At 59.3% G+C, this 23,918-nt stretch overlaps 1 protein-coding gene across 2 annotated transcripts; it reads right to left on the bottom strand.

Annotated features, from left to right (window-relative positions):
- FMNL1 (formin-like 1) lies at nt 1-23,918 on the bottom strand. 2 transcript variants are annotated; one of them, XM_012661510.1, is made up of 27 exons: nt 23,568-23,918; nt 15,527-15,610; nt 13,857-13,970; nt 13,177-13,250; nt 12,754-12,837; nt 12,288-12,416; nt 11,982-11,999; nt 10,546-10,654; nt 9,537-9,613; nt 9,236-9,329; nt 8,282-8,356; nt 7,852-7,962; nt 6,620-6,769; nt 6,013-6,114; nt 5,577-5,829; nt 5,055-5,357; nt 4,748-4,872; nt 3,961-4,163; nt 3,265-3,499; nt 3,044-3,112; nt 2,377-2,457; nt 2,174-2,303; nt 1,856-2,019; nt 1,568-1,669; nt 1,325-1,420; nt 969-1,089; nt 1-459 (listed from the first exon to the last, which is right to left on the bottom strand). In XM_012661510.1, exons 1-27 carry the CDS (start codon nt 23,694-23,696, stop codon nt 356-358), a joined length of 3,336 nt encoding a protein of 1,111 aa, XP_012516964.1. In that variant the 5' UTR covers nt 23,697-23,918; the 3' UTR covers nt 1-355. The 2 variants fall into 2 exon arrangements, with proteins under 2 accessions (XP_012516964.1, XP_012516965.1); XM_012661511.1 differs by lacking the exon at nt 11,982-11,999.

The raw sequence follows: 23,918 nt of genomic DNA, 5'->3' as shown, positions 1-23,918 counted from the left end.
TTTTGCAAACATCTTTATTAATCTCGTATAAAAATAAGGTCCTTAGGGAGTCCTCCGGGCTGGGGGTTGGGGGGACGAGGTGCACTTTATAAGTTACAGGCCAGGCTCCTGCTGAGGCTAAGTATGGCTATCTGGAGGGGAGGGGGGTTGCTGCAAGCAGCATGTGGGGGAAGGGGCCAGCGATGCCACCCTCTGTGGCAAGAGAAGGATGCACCAGGCCATTTGAGGCGGGCCCAGGGCGGGGGACAGCGGAGGAGGGGGCTGCCCGGCCCAGCCGAGCTGAGGACCACCTTCCTTGAGCCCTAGGCTGCCCAGGGCCCCACCCCCCTGCAGAATCCACCTGCGGATATAGCGGCTACAGCGAGAGGTCTGAGGTGACCTGCAGCGGGGGAACTGGGGGGCGCCGGCGGGCACTGCGGCGGCCAGTGTCTGCGCGGATGTAGGGCTGGTTCCGCAGATCTGGCAGCCAAAGGAGACACATTTACCCTTCAGGAGTCTTCCCAGAGCTGGGACTCAGCTCCAGGGCATAGGCTCACTCGTCTAAGGACCCAGCTTGTGTGCATGAGGGGGCACTGTCTGTTTGCCAGATCCCCTGAAACATCCCAGCCATGCACTGGCCCGGGAGAGGGCAGCATGACTCAGTCCCCCCAAGGGTCCCCAGGGCTGTGGGCAGGGCGGGACCAGAGGCCAGGCCATCCAGGTACCTGGGGGGCTAGAGGGGCATCTCCTCTCCCAGGCTGGCCTCACAGAGGAGCCGGGATGTCCGCTTGCCAGTGCGGGCCGTGAAGGGCACCGTCTTGAGCACTGAGGGTGGGGGCAGGTGGAGGGGGGCAGAGAAAGGAAAAAGGAAAGAAAAACAGAAAAGGTAGCAAGAGACAGTAAGGCAACCAGACCCCCAGGAGGTTCAGACAGAGGACAGCATAGAAGGACAGACTGAGGACAAAACCAAGGCCTGGCCAAGCCCTCACCCGTGATGATGTCTTCAATGGCCCCGTCACGATCACTCTCGTAAATGAGTGGCTCCTTCTGCTGCTTCCGTTTTAGCTCAGAGATGAGGTCCATCTGTTGTCGCCGGGCCTTGGGTGGGGACTGAAGGGGATGAATAGCTCCAGCTCTGGGATTCCCCTAACCCCACCAAACCCTAGCACATCTGGCTGGTCCCCCACAGCAAGGACAGCTGGCTTGAGCAGAAGGAACCCATTCCCATCCCAGGCTCCTGGGGTGCCATCCTTGCCTTGGGCAGGGAGAGTGGGGCAGTGCTAGAGGGCGATGAGGACACCACGCATCCCTGCATCCCTGGACCAAGCTGGGGGCAGCTGCCTACCTTGGGTGCTGGGGACTCCCCTCTGCCTGGTGTGTCGGCGCCTGCCTCCTGGGCTGCTGCTTCTTTCTTCCACTGTTCCACCTCCTGCTCTGCTTTCTGAGGGCCGAGGCAGTCTCCATGAGGGCAGCCCTCCCTACTTCCCCATCCTGCCCGCTAGACAGAAGCAACCCCCACCCCTCCACTGCCCAGTGAAGAGGCTTCAATGACCTGGAGGGTTCCCAGCCCAGCCCCAGACACACATACCTTGTAGGCCTTGATGAAGCGGCTAAAGAGAGAAAAGAAAAGGCTTGGTGACGTGGTCTTGGGGTTCTCTCCGAAGTACTCCACCACAGACTCGTAGGCCTCCTGCAGACACAGGCTGTCAGCCCCATAGCACAGAACCTTGCAGCCTGTACCCCTCAACACACTGGCCACCCCACCTCTGCTCCTTCAGGCAGAGTGGCCCCTCGCTCCTGCTCCACCCCCACCCCAGGAGTCCCAGCAGTGGCCACACCCCTCCAAGCTTGGCTACACCGGCCAGCCCCAGGCCACCTGAGCGGTCTTGCTGTCTGCCAGCAGCTTGTCCATGGTGGGCGAGTTGGCCCTCAGGAATTCCTTGAGCACCACGCAGTCGTCCTGCCGCACAAACTCCCGCTGTGTCAACTCCAGGCCTCGCTGCAGAGAGCGCACATCCCCCAGGACGCTGTCCAGGGACACTGGGGAGGGGGGGCAATACAGAGTCGGAATCAGAGAGGCAGCACTCCCACCCAGTTACATCTTACCGTCCCGTTGCTCTTCCCTAAACCACACCAGCCCAGTGCCGAATCCCTCCCCCCACCACCCCCCCTCGAGGACCTAGATGCCCCGTACCTGAGCCTGCCTTGTCCAGGAAGTGCAGGTCACTGTGGAAGCCTGTGAGCTGTGGGTACTTCTCAGCAATGACCTTCACCAGGTAGTGCAGCAGCGTTTGCTTGCGGTCAGTCGACTTCATCTCCAACAGCTGCACAAGGACCTGTTGTAAGTCACAGGCCACCAGCCAGCCCTCAGCCCCCAGCCCCGGGGCCCCTCTTTACCACATCCAGACTCTGCAGCCGGAAGCCATAGGCTGCTCCACGCTTGCTGCTGTTCATGTAGTTGCCGAAGGCCAGGACGATCTGGGAGAGGCCAGGGAGAGAGACTCAGCAGCATGCTGGGGCTGGGAAACCCCTGCAGTATATATTGCACAAGGAGAAAACGTGCTGAAAAGCAAGCCCCACACACTCAGCCCCCGCTATACTCCTGCATGGACTCCTCCGGTCCATAACACACAGCTGTATGTGTGTACATGTCTCACATATATGCACAGTTAACACCATGGGCACACCTAATTTTGTCCTCTGTTAGTGAAACCCCAAACTGTGTTGCCAACATCCCCTCCTAGGCTGTGGGGGTCATTGGCTTTCTAACAGCTATTTCCACTGGCTCCCGAATGCGCCACTGAGCAGGTGTGGTCGCTCTGCCACTCACAGAGCAAGCCCCAGCCTTCGGGCAGGGTCTCAGGTGAGCTGTTACAGATAGGGCTGCAGGAGCCGATCCCACCCCCACCCCCGCCTTAGCTTTGTCCTTCTGAGCATGTGCGTGAGAAGGGGGAACATTATCTTTGCTGCCTTGTAGGTGGGCAGGGCCTGGGTCTCCCTCTCACACTACCCAGAACAGGCAAGGCCCCCCGCCCCCGCCCCGACCCTTGCCCTGGGTCCTCACCTCCAGGATCTGGCGGAGTTTGTCCGAGGACTTGATGGACATTGAGGCTGCAATGATGGCGTTCAGTTGCTGGGGGATGGAAGAGGGAAGGTAAGTTGGAGTCTCTCCCATCAGGAGGCTCAAGTACTCCCAGATGCTGGGTTGGAGCCCAGGCTGCTGCCTCCCCAGCCCCAGCCCCAGCCCCAGCCCTGGCCACACGGCCCTGCCCACCCCGCCCACACCGGCATGAGCAGCTGGACTGTGTCCGGGAAGTTGCCCAGGAAGGTGAGTGTGGCCATGCGCTCAGGCAGGCGCGGGATGCGGCTGAAGAGCAGCATGAAGCGGTCCTCCTCCGACAGCTCCTCCATCGGCCGCTGCTCCCGCTCGAAGCGCGCAATGAGGCTGCGCTCGTACTCCGTGGGCAGGAAGCGAGTCAACAGCTCCAGGAAGTCCAGGCCTAGAGCCTGCAAGTCGTACCTGTGTGTGGGAGGGGAGGAGAGAGTGGGTCTCCCGCATACCCACCAGTCCCTGAAAGCAGGACTCTCCCCACCCCCAAATGAATAAATGAACTTCAATATTTTCTATTTGCGAACAACATCAGAGAACAAGGGGTAGGAGTCAAGGGAAATTGAGAGCTGAGAAGCCTGGGTCTCCCATACATCAGTGGCCAAAGCTCAGCTGTATAAATCCCTCAGCCTGAGTGCCCACAGCTGAGCGAAGAGACAGGGAGGGAGTGGGGATATCCAACTGGGGCATGGACTTAGAGTATGGCCTCAGTTTTCTTGGCCTCAAAATGGGGACAAGGTTCCCTGACCAGGGTTAGTATGAAGCTTGATGAAGAGAGTCCACAGTTGAGACTCCTGTACTAGGATCTGCCTGACGACTCAAACCTAGCAGAGGGGCTGGGCTGCCCACAAGCCCTGGGCAGGGATACTCACGCCTTGATGGCCTGGCAGATGCGGTCAGCCCCCAGGTTGCCCTTGCGCAGGGTGATGGCCAGGTTCTTGGCCCGGTTGGCCTCGATGAGTGTTGCCTTGGTGGGGGCCTTCTGCGCTGCCTTACCCTTCAGAGCACTGAGGTCCAGGCTGGGCCCTTGGGACTTGGTCTTGAACTGCTCCTCAAAGTCATTCATGTCCAGCTCCTGAGGATGCCGGGAGGGGAGGTGAGGCTGGGAGGGGCGGAGGTCTGGCACACTCCTGGCTAAGCACTGTTCTCTGGGGCTAGAGCCACCAATCTGGCCTTGACTAGGCCACCAGGAGAGAAATAAACCAGTGACCCAGCTGGACCACAGGGTCAAGATGCAGGGGAAGCACAGGGAGCATGGAGGAGGAGGAGGATGACCACCACCACCACCCAACCCAGGGGACCCATACTTGGGGCCACTAAAGCTGACGGAAATGCTGAACCTGCCAGACGTGAAAACGAGAAAGGAAAGAGCACTGCAGGCAGAGGGAACAGTGTGAGCCAGGAAAACGGAAAGTGTGGTCAGGAGGGCTGAGGCCCTGGTGGTCTGTGCCCCTCTGCAGGGATGGGGGAAGGCCTCCAGGGAGTCAGGAAACTGCCTGCTAGACTGCACCAATCCCGTTTGGCTTACTGCCCATCCCCGGGCCTCCAGTCCTCATCTACCAAATGGGGAGGAGATGACCACCCCCAGTGCCCAGCATGATCAGGCAAGTCCCCTCTCCTGTGGTGCCCACATGGGGAGCAAGGTAGGGTCACACTCACCTGCAGCACCTTCTCATCATTGAGCTCTGTGAAGACGGTGCCGGTGATCTGGCTAGGTTTCAGGGCCACCCAGTTTAAGAGTGGCATTCGGAACTTGGTCTGGATGGGTTTCTTGGCCTTCACTCCTGGACAGGGAGGGAGTGTTGAGCACTAGGGACGCGAGGGGACCAGGCCCCAAGCAAGCATGACAGGGCTGGCAGGTGGCAGGAGGAGACCCCCAAACAAAGGGTTCCAGAGAACACTACGGCTGGTGCCTCTGCCTCCATCTCCCCCCAGCCCTAGGCCTGAGGCGGTCCACTCCACTCACCTGGGCCCAACTCTTGCCCCGGCCCTCCAAGGGCATCAGAGGGACCTCCCGGAGGCGGTGGGGGCGGCGGAGGCACAGGCCCATCAGAGCCAGGCGGCGGCGGCGGTGGGGGGGGTGGGGGCGGCAGGTCTGCCTGCAGCGGCGGCGCGGGCGGGGGCTCGGGGCTGCCTGGGAGGGGTGGAGCCAGTGGGGGCGCCAGAGGCGTGGCTTCCTGCTGGGAGGGGAGGCCGGGCAGTGGGGGAGGCGGAGGCGGAGGTGGAGGTGGCGGTGCGGCTCCGGTTCCAGCTCCAGGGACCGGCTCTGCTGCAGGTGGGAGACATGAGCCCAGCCAGGGTGGGATGAGGGGAGGGGTGCGTCAATTTCATGCCGTGGGTGGTCTTTCTCCGCCCCCTCCCCCGCCCTACGCATGCGCCCCTACCTGAGCCACGCCCACAACCCAAACCTGCCTCTCTGAACTCAGACGCCCCCTGGCTGCCCCTCCAGACCCTGGTCCCCGCCTCCCACCTGGATGCTCCGGCGCACCTGGGCTGGGGGAACCGGTGGGCACCCCCGGAGTTGGAGCATCACTGCCGCTCGGAGTTGCCACAGCGACCGGGAGGATTTCGATGGAGACGGCATCCCCGGGCCCCCGCAGGATACGGATTAACCCCTTCTCCTCCAGCTCTTCCACCTTCAGCTCTAGAGCCGAGGGCCGCGCCGGGGCCGGGAGAGGCACTTTCTCAGGCTCGGGGGCACGTCTGGAGGCGCCCATGGCGGTGGATTCGCTGAAGCGGTCCTGAGAGCCCCAGGGGAGGGGTCAGTCCCTACCAGCAGGCTCCCTGGCACACAGCCCCCATCCTCCTCCCGGGGTGGAGAGAGACGTCAAGCCTAGAAGCCCCAGCTGGCCTGTTCCTGGGTCTTGGGAGCCCCGCCCCTCCCCCACCCCACCCTGGCCAACCCCCTCCCCTAGCCGCCTCACCCGCAGGGTCTCCAACTCCTTGCGAGCCTGGCTTAGCTGTTTTTCGAGTTCTGCGATCTTGGCCATGGATTCGTTCTCCGCGTCCCGAAGCCGCTCTGTCAGCTGTGGCACCAGCACATGGTGAGCTACCACCCGCGGCCGGGCACTGGCACCGCCGGTGAGGGGGCGGCATCAGGCTGCCTGCCTGGAGGACTGGAGGAGGCTCCCACATCCGCTCAGCCCAGGGTGCCAAGGGTGGGCCGAGCCGGCGCTCGAACCCAAGCAAATGAGGAGAGGAAACCTAGGCACCGCTGATGAGGGAGGTGGGTGGAGGGGAGGAGACTAAGCTGGGAGGGGCCCCCAGCTCCCAGTTCACCCATGTAAGGGCCTGGGGCCTCAGCCTCGGTAGAGGGGGGCCTGCCTTCCTCCCAGGTCCCCCACAATGAAAGAGGTCACTGAGAAGGTCACAAACGATTAAGAATTTGGATTCAGACCAAACTGAGGGGTCAGGCAGCCAGCCAGCCACCTCCAACTCACACCCAGAACAGTGTCTGTACCCAGTGCCTAATGCCCGTGAGTGTCCTGTGGGCCTCCTGTGTGCGGGGCTGGGCTCAGGACCAGCTCTCACCAGCGCCACCTGCTCCTGCAGCTCCTCCATGTGCTCCAGCACAGCATTCTTGGTCTCTGTGTCCTCCAGCAGCGCTCCCACATCGAAAACATTATCCAGATAGGCCTGAATCTGCACCTGCAGCTTGTCACTCTCCGTGAGCCGAAGCCTCTGTCCCCCAGAAGGAAGGAGCAGGGTGATGCCCAGGGTGGGGGTGGGGGTCTTTCCAACCCACGCCCCCACTGGGACCCAGAGGAAGGGGCCTAAGCCCTGACCTGCTTTTTTTATTTTTTATTGAGATATAATTCATATACCACAGAATTCACTGTTTTAAAGTATACAAGTCCATAGTTCTTAGTATATTCACGAGGTTGTGCAACCATCACTACTAATTCCAGAACATTTTTATCACCCCAAAGGAAACCCCATACCCATTAGCAGACATTGCCCATTCTCTCCTCCCCTGGTCCCTGACAACCACTAATCTACTTTCTGTCTCCATGGATTTACCCATGGGCCTTTCATATAAAGGAGTCATATAATATGTGATTATATGTTTCACTTAGCATAATGTCTTCAGGGCTCATCCATGTCGCAGCATGTATCAGTACTTCATTTCTTTTTTATGGTTGAATAATATTTCACTGTGTGGATATACCACCCTGGTCTGCTCTCCACCCTTTATTAACCCTGTCTTTCAAATATCCAGTCTCAAAGGCCCCACTCCTCCAGGAAACCTCCCAGAGGAATCGGGCAAGGAGCTGCAGTTTCTCTGCTCAGGCTGGGCCAGGAAGCACCAAGCTGCTCTGCCCACCTTCCCTAGGGCAGGGAATCCTCCATGACCTGGACACATTCACCATGAGCCAGCACCTACTTCCACCGAGTATCTCTGGGCTCCCATTATGTGCTGGAGTCAGAGCACCTGTCTGAGGCTGGCGCTCCCACAGCCAGACCCAAGGGCCACCCTGAGCCTGTTACGGTGCCTGCAAAAGCAACTCCATGGACTGTTACATGCCAGGCACTGTTCTACACATTTACAGTCATTATTATTGCTATCTTCTATGATTCTCCTATTTGACAGATCATAAAACTGAGACTCAGAGAGAAGAGACCTATCCAAGGTCACATGGCTAGGAAGTGGCAGAGCCTGGATTTGAACCCAGGTCTGCCTGACCCCAGCACCTATGCTGCTAGTCACTCAGCCGTACTCTGCAGTAGGCATGTGGTGATGTCTGGGGCAGCGCGGGGCTCACCTCCAAGTACAGGTCCAGGCCCAGGTGGGTGAACTCATATTGCAGGAAGACACGGAAGTTCATGTTCTCCACCGAGTGTACCACAATGTTGATGAATTGCATGCAGGCCACCTGGGGGCCAGGGACATAAGTAGGCCTATGATCCTCTAGGTGGGGGGAGTCCTCAGTGCCTTCCACCCACCGTTTACGCCCAAGTCTCCCTCCCTTTCCACAATTCTCACTCCACTAACCCAGCTTTGTTCCCACGAGTATTTCACCTCCACGGCTCTACAGTCCAACCTGCCCCTGACATCTGCCCTCTCCCCACTAATCACTCAGTCCTCACACTTTGCCGGGGCAGAGTCCAGAGCCTAGACACCTGGCCCCCAACTGCTCCCTGCACGCAAGAGGGCCTGGCCCAGGCCTCAGCCCACTGGGCTCCCGAGCTCACCATGAAGTCGATGTTGCTGTCCTCATTCCGGAAATATTCCATCAGCTTTTCAAAGCGGTGCTGCTCCCCACACACCTGGGTAGGGGGAATGGCTCTCACTGAGGCCCCAGTGACACACCTCCTAAGACATCTTCTGGCTGCCACCCTTGTGCCTCTCTACGGGCTCCTCTCCAGTTAAATCTAAGTCAGGCCGGGTCACTCTTCTGCTGAACATCTCCCTCTCATCCCCTCCCTCACTCCACTGTCGCCACCCTGGCATGCTGGCATGCTCCCACCTCAGGGCCTTTGCACCTGCTGTTCCAACTTCCTGGCATGTGCTCACTCTCATGCCAAGTCCCTCACCTCCCTCACAGCTTTGCTCAAATCTCACCTGCTCAATGCGGCCTTCCTGACCACCCTGCAACCAGTTCCCCCTCCCCTAGAGTGTCCCTGACTTCTTTTCCCATAGCATTTATCATTTCCTAACACACTGTGTAATTTGCTCACTTATTGTATTGTTTATTTTGTCTTTCCCTGCCTTCTTTGTTTCTTCTGTTCACAGCTATGTCCCAAGTGCCCAGTCCTGTGCCCGTAATAGGCACTCAATAAATATTCATTAAAGCAATGAATGAACATCTCCTGTCTTATGCATCATGTTCCCACACATTACTGCTTCGAGCCTGCTAACCAGAGTCAGCAACCCCAGGATGTGTAGGTCAAGCCCGGTCTGGATCTGGCAAGGCTGAAAGTCAGAGTTTCAGCAGATCCCCGCAGTCCTCCGTGTCGCCCCAGACAGTGCCCCTGTCTGACCCTGCACCTTCCTTTTAGAACTTCCCCATCCCAGGTTGTCCTCTGGGTTCCCCAAAGCCCACCCAATATCCCCAGCTGCCTCCAGCAGAGGCCACAACTGTCAGCAACAGGATTCCAAGCAACACCATAGGGGCAAGTATAGGTTTGGGTGAGGGGCTCCAATACCTCCTTGAAGTTGTCAAAGGCCGCAAGGATGATGTCATGTCCTCCCCGCACCAGGCACACAGCCGCCAGCAGTTCCAGCACCAGAGCCTTGGTTCTGGGGAGAGAAGGAGCAGGTACCTTGAGAACAGGCAAGCCCCACAGCAAGGGTGGGTGTGGGCCTAGCGAGGAGGAGGACAAGGGAGCTGACAGTGCCGGTGGAATGAGCCTGGGCAGTAGTCCTGAGGATTGGGGGACAGAGTAGACAAGGGTTAAGTAGGAGAAGGGTCTAGATGTCAAAAAATGTTAGGGGTGTGGACCTCACCTGGGGTTCTTGTTGTTGAGGCTCAGAGCAATCTCGTTGACACAGGCTGGGTGGTTCATGACAAGGCTGAAGCCAGACTGAAGAGAGAGGAGAGGTCAGTGCCTCCAGGCATGCCCCCAAGGCTGCCAGCACGTCCAGCGTAGACAGTGCCATGCCACTCTGGTCTCTAACTGCCCTTGAGTTTAGGAAGTTCTTCATCTCCAACCACAACCTCTTCTGTGGCAGCCAAAGCATAGCCCTGTCCCTCTTTTTAAATATCTTTGTTTTTTTCAAAAGCCAGCATCAGGTACCTTGGACCCAGTGAGTCCTTAAAGGCTGGCTAAGAGACGGAGGACCCAGCTTCACTACACAGCCCTCCAAACAAAATAACCCAGAGGGTGTTCTCCCGTGGCCTCGCTATCCAGCCTTTCTTGGTAGGTGTGTCTAAGTCCCCATGTGAGGCACATCCACGCCCCAGCCGTGTCCAGGGGTACTCAAGGGGACCTGACAAGGAGGCAGCAATAATATGGGCTTTCCCACAAGACTCATCAGCCGGCCAGGCGCGGTGGCTCAGGCCTGTAATCCTAGCTCTCTGGGAGGCTGAGGCGGGCGGATTGTTTGAGCTCAGGAGTTCGAAACCAGCCTGAGCAAGAGCGAGACCCCGTCTCTACTAAAAATGAAAGAAATTAACTGGACAACTAAAAATATATAGAAAAAACTAGCCAGGCATGGTGGCGCATGCCTGTAGTCCCAGCTACTCAGGAGGCTGAGGCAGAAGGATCGCTTGAGCCCAGGAATTTGAGGTTGCTGTGAGTTAGGCTGACGCCACGGCACTCTAGCCAGGGCAACACAGTGAGACTCTGTCTCAAAAAAAAAAAAAGACTCATCAGCCTCAAAAGCCTAAGCTCGGCGCTCCCCAGTGGGGCCAGGGTGGAAAGACAGTTGGTCATAGAACCTCAGCAGCTTGTGCAGTCCCCAGTGGGGACAGGCCCCCTCCCTGGGTCCCCCAATCCCATGCCCACTGGCTGACCTGGTAATTCATGATGGCCCGCAAGCACATGATGCAGACGTGGACATCGTCCTTCTGGCTGACGATGCGGGAATTCCGCAAGGCCTTCCTGCTGTGGGCCGGGGTCAGCCTGGGTGGGGGGATGGAGGAGACAGCAGGGGTTAGAGTCCCAAGCCCCAGCAGCTCCCCATTTCCCCCACCACTCAGATGGCCTCTGGGGTAATGGGGCACACCTGGGACTTTAGGCCACTGCTTCCCGTCTACATGACCAAAGAGGCCAACTGAGGGCAGGTGGGATTTCTCGGTCCCTAAGCCTGAGGTCTGGCACGTTGTGGGAGGTGGGGAGGGGATCACAGAAACAAAGACCCTAAAGAGCAACTGGGTGGGGTGGAGAGCCTATAGCCGGAAAAGAGCCAAAGCTTGGAAACAGCGGTGGAAAGGACCTCCACCAGGTGGCGCTCGCGGCCACGTGGGCCCACCTTCGTGTGCGAGGCGGATTCTGGATTCAGACTGCGTGGTGTAAGAACATCCCAGCTGGCCACTTACTAGATGCGTTACTCAGTCTCCCTGTGACTCACTTTCCTCATTTGTAAAATAGGAATGGTAATAATAGTACCTTCCTGTTAGGACTGTTGGGACTACGAAGTGAGCTTAGAACAGTGCCTGGCACATAGTAAGTGCCGTATGAGTGTGCTCCATTATTTTTTGCCAAAAAACATGTGATGTTTTCATTGTTGCAGAACTGCCAACCGTGACTTCCACATGTCGGTCCTCTTGACAATTCTATCACAGTTCCAACAACACTGGGAGGCCCCGCCTCCCCCTGGCCAGTCCTCCCCTCCACCTGCCACCTCACTCTTTCCCATCTTTGCACAAATATGCCGGAGTCTTTGCTCATGCCGTTCCTGCTGCCTGGAATGCCCTTCGCTGCCCCCATTGCTGCCTAAAGCCTATGTCCATCTGTAAGATAGAGTTCCAGGGTCATGTTTTCTGAGAAGCCTTCCTGATGCCCCAGGCAGTGACCACCTCCCTTCCCAGAGCTCCCAGTCACACCTCCGTGACAGCCTGTCACACTAAATTGTCCCCCACTAGACTGTAGGCCCCCGAGGGCAGGGCAATCTGTCTCCTGGGCACCTGCCACACACCTAATACACAGTAAGTGCTAAAAAAAAAAAGTTTGTTGAAGGAATAAATGCATGAATGAACAAATAAACATATTGTGAGAGTTTGGGGCTTAATATGCAATTGGTCCCCAAGACCCAAAGTGGGAAGCTGGGTCCACATGATGCTCTAGAGTCATCCACTTCCTTCTCCCTCCCAGCAGGGGCCCTACTGTAGGATGGGGGGACCTGTCCGCAGCAGCCGAACCCAGGGGCGTCAGTTAAACACCTCATCCTGCCCCACCACCACCCCAGGGAGTCAGCCAGACATGCACCTGCCCCCAGGTGGCTACGTACCGGGGAGAAGGGGGGCACCTGGAGGCCGCGTGGGAGAAAACAGGGGATTAGATGGGTAAAAGAGGGGTCCCACTGACCCAGAAACCCCCTCCTTATCCCAGACCCACCCAGATTCTAGCCTGTAGGTGCCCACCCCTGAAGGCTGCTTAACATGTCATTGTCCCAAGCCTTGTGTGAGGCCCTTACTGATCCCCAATGCCTGGCTACTGCCCCCAACCCCACAGGCCATGGGTGGGCTGACTAGATGCCACAGTGCGGGGGCTGAATTCTCCGTTCTCCAACCACCCCGCCTTGGGGCCCACATACTTGATGGTCAGGTGGCGACTTTTGGGCATGGATGCAGGCGGACCCCTGCTGAGATCTTCCACCGACTGCTCCAGGGGCTTGTTCTTCTCCGGGTTGGAAGCCCCATTGTCTGTGCTCTCCATGTCATACCTGGGATGGGATGCAATGGGGCTGGAGGCCAACACTGCAGGGGGCACTTAGAAGGGGACAGAGGAAACTTCAGGGAGAGAGATCTGCAGGAGAGACTAAGAAGAGGGAAAAGGAGGCTGTGTTCTCGGCACGGTGCTGGCATAGTAGCGGGAGAGAGGATGCCCCTCCCCGTCCAGGGCAGGCCTTTGGGAAGGGGCATCGCTCAGGGCCAAGTGCAGGGGTCCAGGGTGGGCTTGGGCTGCGCTGCTTAGCACTGGCCAGAGGAGTGGGCAAGGCACAGGGAGGCAGGGGACAAGGCTCTGAGGAGCAGCCTGAGGGCCAGGGTCAGGGGGCTTACGTGACAGAGCACTGGGCGAAGGCCAGGTACTCAAGGAGCACGTCCAGACCACGGTTCTCCTCGTTGAGGAACTCCTGCACCCACCTGTGGGGCACAGGGCTCCCTGAGTTCCAGCCAAGAAGGAGGTGCCGCCCTGAGTGGGCACAGAACAGGCATGCAAGGGCCCCTGGGGTGCCCTTCCAACCCCAGAAGACCCAATGATGCTCGAGGATGCCGGGGGACTCAGGCAGGACCCACCGCCCAGCACTGCTGCAAGGTGCCAGCCAGAGGATGGGCAGGAGAGGGGGAGGGGAAGCTGTCCAGGACATCCCCAGGAGGTGGCCAGGCACAGTCCCATGCCGGTGGCAGGGGCAGAAGGAAGGGGAAGCCACAGGGGCTGCCTGGAGGAGGCAGAGCCTTTCTAGGCCCAGAGAGGAAGCTCACCCAATGTGGTTTGTCCTCAGGGAGGTCTCCAACTCCCGCAGCACCTGCGTGGACTCCTGAACTCGCCTCTTAAACTGGGGGCCGAGAACAGGGAAGTGTGGGTGGGTGGGAGCCAGGCCTGCCAAGTCCTGAGACAGCAGGCAGCAGCATCCCCCACCCCCCCACTGACACATGTGGCCTTTCACGTCCAGCCTCCCCCACCACCTCCACACACCTGTGCAGCAGAATAAGCACTCGCAGGCTACGTGTGCTCCCCTTACACAGACACACAGGGTGCGCACACAGCCCCAGACACGGGCACACAAGGCGCACACACACACACATACAGGCACACACATATTCAAACATGAACATCCTGGGTGTACACACACACACACACACACACAACCATCCACAAGCACCCCGAGTACACAGACATAGGGTACCCACACATCCATACATGGACACACACAGTACAAGCACACGCAAGTGTGTCCCTGTAGCACATGCAGGATACACAGAGGAGTCCGTAAAAGTGCACACCCAGGGCACTCTCAGGCCCCTATAAACACACACACACACACACTCATGCACACACCTGCGCAAGCCCGCAGAAAAGTTTATACACACAGTTACTCCAGCAGCTCGGAGCTTGGAAGGCATAGGGGGAAAGAGACAGATTAGAGAGGGGAGACATATACCCCCAGGTTGGACATCCAATCAGCTGCTACCTTTCGGCTGACCCCCCCAGTATCCAGGTAGCTCTTCAGCTTCTGGATGTAGGCTGCGGGGGGGTTCTTGACTTGAAACCGCTCCTGGGGAGAGGGAATGAGATGTACAGGGGACCGGCCAGAGCTATCCCGGGACAAGTGACCAGCCCTCATCCCACTCAGCTCTGACCTGGGGTCCCAGGCTGTCTTAAGACACCTGTGAAATATCAAAAGCATAAACCCAAACAATCCAGCAAGCCACTGAAAAGACCCCAGCCTTAGGCTCAGCCTGCCCTTCCCATTGTGGCCTCCAGGCCACAGCCCTGGCACAGCCTTGGGGTGAAGGTCGGTCAGTCCTGCCACAGGCCCGCCCCGGGGGACTCAGTCTGGCCAGTAGGTGGCGCCCTCCCCAGACCAGAGCTGGGAGTACCACCCTGCAGGCACCTGTGAGAAGGGGGCCCAGCTCCTCCTGGGCAGGCTGAGTCCCCCACCCCCAGGACTCCACCCCCAGCTCTGCTGCTCCCCTGTCGGTAAGTACCGCGTGAGCGTGCTCCTCTCCTGTGCTCACGGAGCAACTCCCAACTCCCCACCCCACCCGCTCACAGGCAGAGGCAGGGACCACAGCAGAGGCCTCTACCCAGAGGGGCTCCCCTGTTCCCAATCCAGACCCCTCAGATGCACCCGGCCACCTCCTCGGACTTTCACTTCTCCCAGGCCTCTGAGCTCCCAGCCTTAGAGATGCCAGGCCAGGCCCCTTCAGCAGGGACCCCCCTACCACAGCCCCAGAGCTTCTAGGGGCGGCTCCCCACCCTCTTCCATGGCCTAATCCCGCCCCCCTCTCCACCCCCCCACTGCCAGCCAGCTCCTGCCATGCAGTTCCATTAGCAGGAGGTGAAGGCCCAGCCCTGGCTCCCAGGGGAGGCTCCCAGCTCCCCAACCCCCAGCCCCAGCCTCCACAGCCTCAGTCTCAAAGGCAGCTCCCACCTCCCTCCTTCCCTGAATCCCACAGCAGCCAGGCCCCACCCATCCTGGGAGTGGGTCCTCTTGTTGCCTTGCGCAGACTGCAGCCCTAGCAGGTGGCAGGGCAGGGGCAGCCAAGTGAGCCATGGAGGCAGCGAGCCCAGGCCCCACATGGAGCACCAAGAGCCAGGGGCTGAACCTGTGGCCATGGGGAGTTGCTAACTCACCACAGCTCCTCTGGACCCAAGGTAAAAGGAGGACAGGGATTCCTGCCCCTTCCTCCCCACCTCCCGGGGGGTCAAACAAAGATGTCCACCCCCAGGGTCACCTCCTTCCTCTCTTGCCCAGCACAGGGCTGCAGGGTCCAGAGAGGCTGCTGAGAAAGCCCAGCAGCAGGGTGGCGATGCGGCCTCAGTAGCCCTGGCCAGTGCCCCTGGGCCAGCCCTGCCAGCTCTTCAGAAGGCAGAGCCAGCCCTGCTCGTGACTCACAAGGGCTCTGGGGTGTCCACGTCCAAGAGAGGGGGACTCCAGAGTCCAGCAGATGGCCCAGAACCCTCCCCAGGTGCTGCACTGGCCTCTGGGCAGGGTCTCTGCCCCATGGGCAGCACAGCAGTGTCCCTCTCATGGCAGCCCCAGCCTGGTCAAGGCAGGGCACCCAGATGGCAGGAGGAAAGGGGTGGCTGAGCCATCCTGGTACCCACCTGGTCACAGATGAGCTCCCACTTCTTCTCATTGTCATACTGGCTCAGCAGCTGGACCTTGTCCGGAGGCAAGTTCATGCAGTTCTGGAGAGGGAAGGGTCAAAGTAAAGACCCCTGAGCCTGGGGCCCCAGCGTGAAGTGGAAGGGAGAACATGTGTTTGCAGGGAACCCACTAAGCTCGCTAGCAGGCATGCCACCCTCTCACCCCAGGAGGTAAGTATCATCATCTAATGAGAAAACCAAGGCCCAGAGAGGTGGAGCACTTTCCCAGGGCCCAACAGCTAGAAAGTGACACTAGGCTATGAATCCAAGTCTTCCTGGGCTCTGCCACCCCTGACACCGCCTCCCTGGCCCACCAGGCATGGAGGCAGACACGTGGTTTCTCCGTCTAACTCCCTGGGGACCTCAGACACTTCTGGGCTCTGTCTGCAATACGGGGGCATCATTCGGGTGGGAAGCTAATAGGGGAGCCATCTCCAGCCAGACCCAAGTGTGGCCACGTGGCCAGCAGACAGTGTCCCATTCCCACATGGCACCAGATGCCACAAATACACAGACCAGGCCCAGGGCACCAGTGCCTCATGAACACCAGAAAACCTCTTGCAAGGAAGGCAGATGGCAGCCACCTTCCCTGTCCCTCTCCTGTCCCCTCCCACCTGGGGAGAAAGCTGAGGAAGGAAGGAGATGGCTGAGGGAGCTGGGGCCAGCCATGTCAGCCAGGCAGGGAGCTTTGAGCAAGTGTGTCACAGCTGCAGGGGCGGGGGGACTTAGGGGTAGGTCACTTGCCGCAGACACCGGGGAGAACAGCCAGCAGCTAGTCTGTGGTGCTGACAGCCCAGCTGGGACTCCCCTCAGGAGCTAAGAAAGGTCAGCAGACTTCTGCCTGGGTCCTCCTCCCCAGCCACAGACAAGGGTGTGGTGTCCCTGTCACCACAGAGCAGGTGGAGGGCCAAGCCCAGGGCTGCAGGATCAAGCAGATGTCGACAGTGCCAGGGGCTTTCTGGACCTCAGGACTTGGAGTTTCTCCCTAATAGCCCCAAAAGATGAGGCCAGTTCCCCCCACTTTAGTAGACCCCAGATTTATTGCAGGCCCGCTATATGTCAGGGCCTCGAGGAGCTCTGAGTTTAGCCAGGGTCTCTGAGGGGGATGTGGGAGCCCCCAGGGATCCCCAGCCCAGAGTGGGGGAGGCTCCTGTCACCAGCCCTGGTGGTTCAGACGACACACTCAGTCCTGTGGCTCTGAAGTGAAGCTACAGCTGGAGCAGAGAAGGAGCCACACCTACCCAAGACTTCTCAGCCAGCTTCCTCTCTGGGGTGCTTGGCCTAGTTCTGGGGCTCTGGCCAGACCTCACCCCAAAAATCACTGCCTTGGGTCAGCCCCAGACAACAGGAAGCTGGGCGCTCTCACCCCCATTGCCCAAGCTTTCCGGCCAGGACCCGCCTGAGAGGTGAAGCTGCCCATCTGCCAGGCCCCCGCCTGCTGGAGGCTGGGGGTGGGGTACGTCATCCCTCTCCCCATTGCGAAAGCAAGTCTGGATGGAGGAAACCACCGCTGTCTCATCAGGCGCCCTCCCCCACCCTGCAAGGGCCAGGACAGCTCCTGCCCCGCATGTAGAGAGGAGGCGAGGCCATGCTCCGTCTCCTCTGTCTCTCTGCCTGTCTCTCCCTGACCCATCTGTCCGATGGACCTCTCTGAATCATCCCCACCCCATGGAGACAAACGGTGGGGCCAGCGAGGTAGGGGAACAGGCTGAGGAGAAAGAAGGAAGCAGGAGATGAGGCCGCAATGCCAGGGACGCTGGAGCCGTAGCCAGCACAGTGGAGGGAGGCGGTGTGGGGGGAGGGTAGTGTGGGGTAGGGAGAGGGGATTGAGGGGTTGGGGGTGAGCATCTGGGCCTCAGAGGGGATTCCTGGCCCTCACCCACCCTGGGGACCTGTTTGGTTCTGGAATGGCACCAATGGCACTTCTAGAAGCAGTAACTAGTCGTAACAATGACCCCAACAGTCATGGTAGCCAGCTCTCCGCCAGAACGCATGCCGCGCAGGGCACTGCTCTGAGCCATCATCACTGGCACCGTTATCATTCCCATCTCACAGGTGCAAGCACAGATTAGTTTAGTGACCTGCCCAAGGTTAGGAAGCCAGTAAGAGGGGAGCTGGGATGGCTTGGAGCCTACAGCTAGCTGACTCGGAGCCACCGCCCTTGATCCCCCAGGACAGCCCCAGGGGCATTACTGGGAGAGGAGGCCTCTGCTGGGGCCTGGGGCACCTGTCCAGACAATGGCGGAGGGCAGGGTGCCCCGTGCCCCTTCCCCACCTGGGCCTCCTCAGGCCCCCAGGCCCACGTGCCAGCCTGCCAGACAGGCTAAATTTAGGCTCAGAAATCAGAAATAGCTCTGACAGCGCTGAGCACTAATTAGCAGCTGCTCCTCAGCTGTGGCTGTGCCCACCGAGGAGACAGGCACTCCAGGGAGAAGGAGAGGGGCCGGCAGATGCCACTCACTTGGGGTAGGGTGAGGCCACCCTAAAAACAGGAACAGGCCCCCAGACCCAAGGCCTTCAGCCAGGAGGCAGCACTGTGGGCTGCGGGTTGGGGAGCTGGGGACAAGCGGGAGGTTGGCTGATGGTGCTCAAATGGGTTGGGAAGGGCAGGCAGTGCAGGGGGACCCCTGCCTCCTGGGAGGGGCTGGCGGAGGGGCAGCTGTGCCGGGAAGCACCCCAGCTGGATTCAGAAGACCCAGGCTCTGGGCCCAAATAACCCTGCAGCTTCTTTGCCTTTTTGAGCCTCAGCTTCCACCTCCATAAAATGGACACACTCTCTCCTGCCTAACACAGACCGCCCAGGAGCGCTCGGTAGGAAGCTGACTTCCGATGTAATCACACTCTTCAGGGACGGAGCACTCTGAAGAGGCATTTCACAGAGGCAGGAACAGTGGGAGGAGTCCACAGAAGACCCTAAGGTGGGGGATTGTAGGGTGAGCAGAAATTTATGAAAACATCCAGAAAAACAGACCTGCCTCCAAGGCTTGGCCAAACACTAACTCACGCTTCAGCACACTTTCCCTGCTGCCCTTAGCACTTGGGGTCAGAAGAGGAGGGAGACAGGATTCATCTTTAGGGTGTGGCCAAGAAAAGGAGCCGATTCCCTGAATCCTTCTATTAGGACATGTGGGGACCATTCTCCCCCATCCTGCCCTGGATGTGAGACGAGCCTCCGTCCTGCAGGATCCGGCTGTGACCACCCCCTCCCAGAGCTGACTTCTGAGGCGGTGTCCCAGGAGACTGAAGGGGCTCAGTCCACATCTGGACACAGCCACACCCTACAGTTTCATTTTCAGTTTGAGCTGAGTTTACATCCCAACCCACCCGCCCACCTCTCCCCACGGCCCCGCCCTCAAACCCCAGGATGCCCCAGAACTTGGACACCAATCCCAGCCTCAGGCCAGCTCCCCAGGGCTTCCTCAGCCCCATGGGCCCAGAAGCCAGGTCTGTCCCCCAGCCCCAACCTTTCCCCCAGCCCCAACCTTTCCATCCCCCACCTACCTCTATATGGTCTCAACCCTTGGTTTTAGAGCTCTCAGCGAATCTCCAAAAACAATCAATTTTATCCACTTTTTTAAATTCCAGCATATAGATTTTCTGGAGCTCTTATGAGCAATCCCAGGCTTGGAGGAGGGCTGTGGTGTCACCCAGCCCTAGGATCAGGTGCTGAGAACCCCAAAAAGCTAACAGCATCTCCCATCAGTGTTCAAGGGTCCCACAGCTGGGTCAAGGGCAAATAGGGTGGGAGCCAGGACACCAGGCACTGCCCACATAATCCCAGCTGGTGGGAGAATAACAACACTACTAACAACAGCAATAACAATAAAAAATGCTCCTTAGACACTTTACTCTGTGCTGGGTGCCATTCTAAATGCTTTACATCTAGTAGCTCATTTAAACCTCAACCGCAAGCCGACAAAGTAGACACTATTATGATCCCTATTCACAAATGGGAAACTCAGAGAGGTTACGGTGTTTGCACAGGTGACCTAGATAGCAGGCTGGTAAGAAGACTCAGTTTCCTTGGCACCAGGGGCAATGAGAAACATGGGTCCTGGCCCCCAGGGGTCTTCTGCAGACAGCCTGGCCCCAGGCCCCCTCTGAGGAACCAGGAACAGCCAGCCCCACTTCCTGCCACCCAGTACCATACGCTTCCTGTTGTTGCCCACACTGAGCTCTTACTCACTGGGGAACCCCCCCAGCGCACCCTCTCTCAGGGGGAAGTGGAGGCCTCCCCGCCCCCTCCCCATGTGCACACTGCTACCGTTAGTACCACCCGGGCCCCACCCTCCAGGAGAGGTGGGCCCTCCCTCTGGTGGTTTCCGGCCACCAGGCAGTTTTCAGTCTAGGCCCCACTGTCGCTGACCTGCATAATGGCAAGGAGGCTGCCTGGCTTGTGCTGGCGAAAGATCTGGGGCTCCTCGGGAGAGCACAGCAACCTTGGGTGCTCTTGGCAGTGGAGGTGGGGGCAGTGGGGAGGCAGGCTCTGGGCTCTTTCACCGAGAAGGGGCCGGAGATGGAGATGACCAGATCAGCTCCAACATCGTCCCCTTACTCGAAGTGGAGAGTTTACTGAGCGCTTGCTCTGTGCCAGGCACGTGCTGAGCACTCTATATAATCCCCTCAACAGTCCTAGGAGGCAGGCATATACCATTGTTATTCTTTTTTTATAGGTAAGGGAAACCGAAAGCTCAGAGAAGTTAAGTAACTTGCCCAAAGTCACACAGGTGCTAAGCAGCAAAGATGAAACTTGACCCCAAACTTCATGACCCCAAAGCCCAGGAAACTTCCCTACCTTTCCCCTGAGTAACCCCGGCTCCCTCAAAGGCAGGAAGGCCCAAGTTGCCTTCCAGGGCTCCATGTTGCCCGGAAAAATGAAAAAGTGGCCCCAAGAGCAGCCCACCTGCTCCTGCCGATCTCACCCAGCTCTGTGCCAACCGGCCCCAGATGTCACTGTGAATCATACCCACCACATCCTTGGCTTTGCAGGATTAGCATGTGCCAGCTCTGCCTTCTGGAAATGCCACCCTACGGCCTCTGCCCAGACCAACATCTGACCACATGGCCACAACCCCGTTGAGATCCTCTGTATGAGACACCCCAGGGGTGGGAGGCACAGGGTCTGGGCGACCCCCATGGCTACATGCCCCCAAACTTCATCTGCCCTGCCCCAGAGGAGGGGGCTGGCCAAGGAGGCTATGCCTCAGTTGCAGGCCCCAGCTCATCACCACCAGCCCCAGAGGCAAAGGGGCCTCCCAGAGCCCACACCCCGCTTGGGGCCATCCTGACCTTCCCACACGGCCTGGCCAGGTACCCACCAGGTCCCTGGGAACAAGCTAAGAGCACCCATGAGGCAAATTCCTCTCCAAATGGCCCAGCCCCCTCTCAAATGCCACCATTGCTCTCCACTTCACATGCCCCAACCCCACCTTCTCTTGATCCCTCTGCCCCGGGGTTGTAGGATTCTCCTTGCCAGGCAGATCAGGGGTGTCCTGTGCCCAGCTGTAAGCATGGTACTCTGGCAGGCCTGGAAAGGCTGCCTGGTCACCCCAGTCTCTGACCCTGCATGCCTTGCAAGGGAAGGCATGAAGGGGCTGGAAGACACCCAGCCTTGGGCATGGGCGTAGGAGAGGTGAGAGCTTGGAGCCCAGCCGGCTGGTGTTCCCACCATCTCACAGGCCCATGGATCTGGGCAGCCATTGCTCCTCCACTGTTGCTAAGGCAGCAGCCGGAAACCCTGGCTCAACCTGCTCTTTCTCCCCACCCGCATTTTAAGCTGGGGGCACCCTGTCTCTCACAGCCTTCTTGGAAAAGTGGTCCACTATCACCCACCCTTGCATAGGAGAAAGCCTCCCTGCACCTCCTGTCTGGCTGGACTCAGCTCTGGCCACGGCAGGAGAGGTCAGATGGAGACCCACCTTGCAAAACCCACTGCCAGACCTGTGGGTTTAGCCAGAGCTGTAGCCCTGGGCAGCCTCAGACAGAGGCGAAGGCTGTCACCCTGGGCAGGGCACGGCTCATGCCCCTGCTGCTGGGGAGTGAAAGGAGCCTATTTCTCAGTCAAGTGACCTTAGAGTGGGTTCGTCCTGCCCACAACAGGACAAAGGATGGACTGAACCCTCCCCTGGAGGAAGGTGTAAACACATCAGGGTTCCTGGGGACCAGGCAGGGGGTGCAACCCAGTGGCTGCTGCTGCCTAGATTTCTCCCCAGCCACCACCCCATTCTCCACCAGGACACCCTCTAAGACCCATCTCTGGGCCTTCCCCTCCATGCCCTGTTACTCAGGGATTCCCAGTGGCATTTAGTGTCAGACTCAGCCAATCGGTTACAGCCACAAACCCTAGCAGGGCAATCAAGTCCTACCCACGCATTAGAACCTCACCACTTGACTTTTGGATCTTCTACTGGTCTGAATTATTCACACGGCTCCACCCCACTAGAGTTCCTGTGGCCCAGACCCCACCCCAAGAGCTCACCCCACACCCTCCACAGACATACACCTGGGGGGAGAGACAGACTCAGGTACCCGCAATCAGGCTGGAGGGGGTCCAGGGACCCCCACCAATGCAAGCTCCCCAGAGGCCCCCAGAGATTATCTCCTCACTCACCCCCTCCCCCAGCAGCTTGGCTCAGCTCAGCCCTGGGTTTGGGGAGGGGGAGGAGGGGCAGGGAGAGATGGGGGAAGTCAGGGACAGCCTGGGGCGAGGTGTTTTTCAGAGTCCCCCCCACGATCAAGCAAGGTGCCTTCACAAGGACAGACCCCGCCCACCCCATAGCTCTTCCAGACTCCTCCTGGCCTTCTCCCAGGAGGCAGTAGCAGCCAAGATTTTCAGGAACTGTTAGGAGGCTACTCTTTGAGGCCATGCAGAGGATCTAGCAAGTGTGGCCTAATGACTGGCCAGGGGAGGGGAAGTGATGTCAAGGAGGTTGGGGGTAAAGGATTGAGCCAGCAGCCTCTGCTGCCTGCGCCTCCCCCCACCCCCCAGACTTGCAGCACCAGCCTGTCCAGACTGGGAAATGCCTCTGGGAAAAAGCAAAACCTTATCCGCCTGTCACCCAGTGTCCAGCAAGGGAAGGCTGACAGCAGACAGGCCACCAGGCAATTAGTGAGAGAAGAGAGCAGGAGACAGGGTGTAGGTAGGGAGGGGGAAGTGAGAATAAGTGGCCCTTCCCCCTCCCTACCTCTGCCTCTCACAGGGTCCTGGGGACCCTTGACTCTTCTCCGGAGCGCCTACCCCACCAAACACATTTTGACTGCTCCCAGGCTCAGCATGAGCTGCTGGCTCCCTCCCTACTGGCCTAGTCCCCAGGCCTCCAATTCCCCAGGCAGGTGACAGCAAGGGTGGAGGGTTCCAGACCTTTACTCCACCCCAAGCCAGAGTGACCCACTCATCCCACCCTTTCTAACCTTACTCCCTTCAGTGGCTAGGAGGGGATGCCCAAAAGAAGACCCACAGGCAGCCTCTTTCTGACATATGGGGGTGAGAAACACAGACACCCTCGCTGCACGAGCTGACAACCCAACTCCCAGCAGCCCAGGCACCAAACAAATCAGAACCAAACACCTACACTAGGTCTCTGGCTCCGGGGAGGTTGTAACCCCTTCCATCTTTGACCCCCAGGCACCGAAGGGCAGATGCTCCAGACCGGTGCCCGGTGGTGGTGGTGGCGGGGCGGTACGCAGTAGGGAAGAGGGTGACCCAGGACCTCCTTGCGTGCTCTGCTCCCAACTTCCTCACAGGACATTTTTGTTTAGACCTTTAGACCCAGGAGCATGGGGAGTAGGGGGTGTCTTAGGGAGGGAGCCCAGGCGATTGTAGAGGAAAGTTTTGGGGGGAGAGTGCTAAGTCACTCTGAAAAAAGCCACTGTCACTCCCACCCCCTGGAGGGGGCAGTCGGGGATCTCCAAGCGGCACCTGAGTCCCCGGGGGCGGGGACGTGTGCTGAGCCCCAGCCGCCCCCTGCCCGCGCTCTGCGCGCAGCCGGGTCACACTCACCAGGACGCGATTAAACCTCTCCTCCAGCTCTCCCGCCGCGGGCATCGGCTGCCTGGGGGCGGCGGGCTGCTTGGGTGACGGCGCGGCGGGAGCAGCGGGCTGCTCCGCGCTGCCGGCCGCGTTGCCCATGGTGGTCCCCACCCAGCCGGCCAGGCGCCTCCAGCCTCGGAAATCCAGCTTTCCGGGGGACGGGGACAAGGCTCCCGGCCCGGGGGGCGAGGGGAACAGCGGCTCGCGGCGGCCGAGGGGTGTTGGCGACGGCGGGCGCTCGGCTCAGTGGCGCGCAGGGGCCGGGGCGCGGTGTCCCATCGGGGCGGCCCCGTCCGAGGGCGCCGGGCGGCGAGCTGCAGG

The sequence above is a fragment of the Propithecus coquereli genome, unplaced genomic scaffold (genome assembly GCF_000956105.1).
Source record: "Propithecus coquereli isolate 6110/MARCELLA unplaced genomic scaffold, Pcoq_1.0 Scaffold714, whole genome shotgun sequence".
Lineage (NCBI taxonomy): Eukaryota > Metazoa > Chordata > Mammalia > Primates > Indriidae > Propithecus > Propithecus coquereli.
This window is presented reverse-complemented; position numbering and strand designations above follow the sequence as displayed.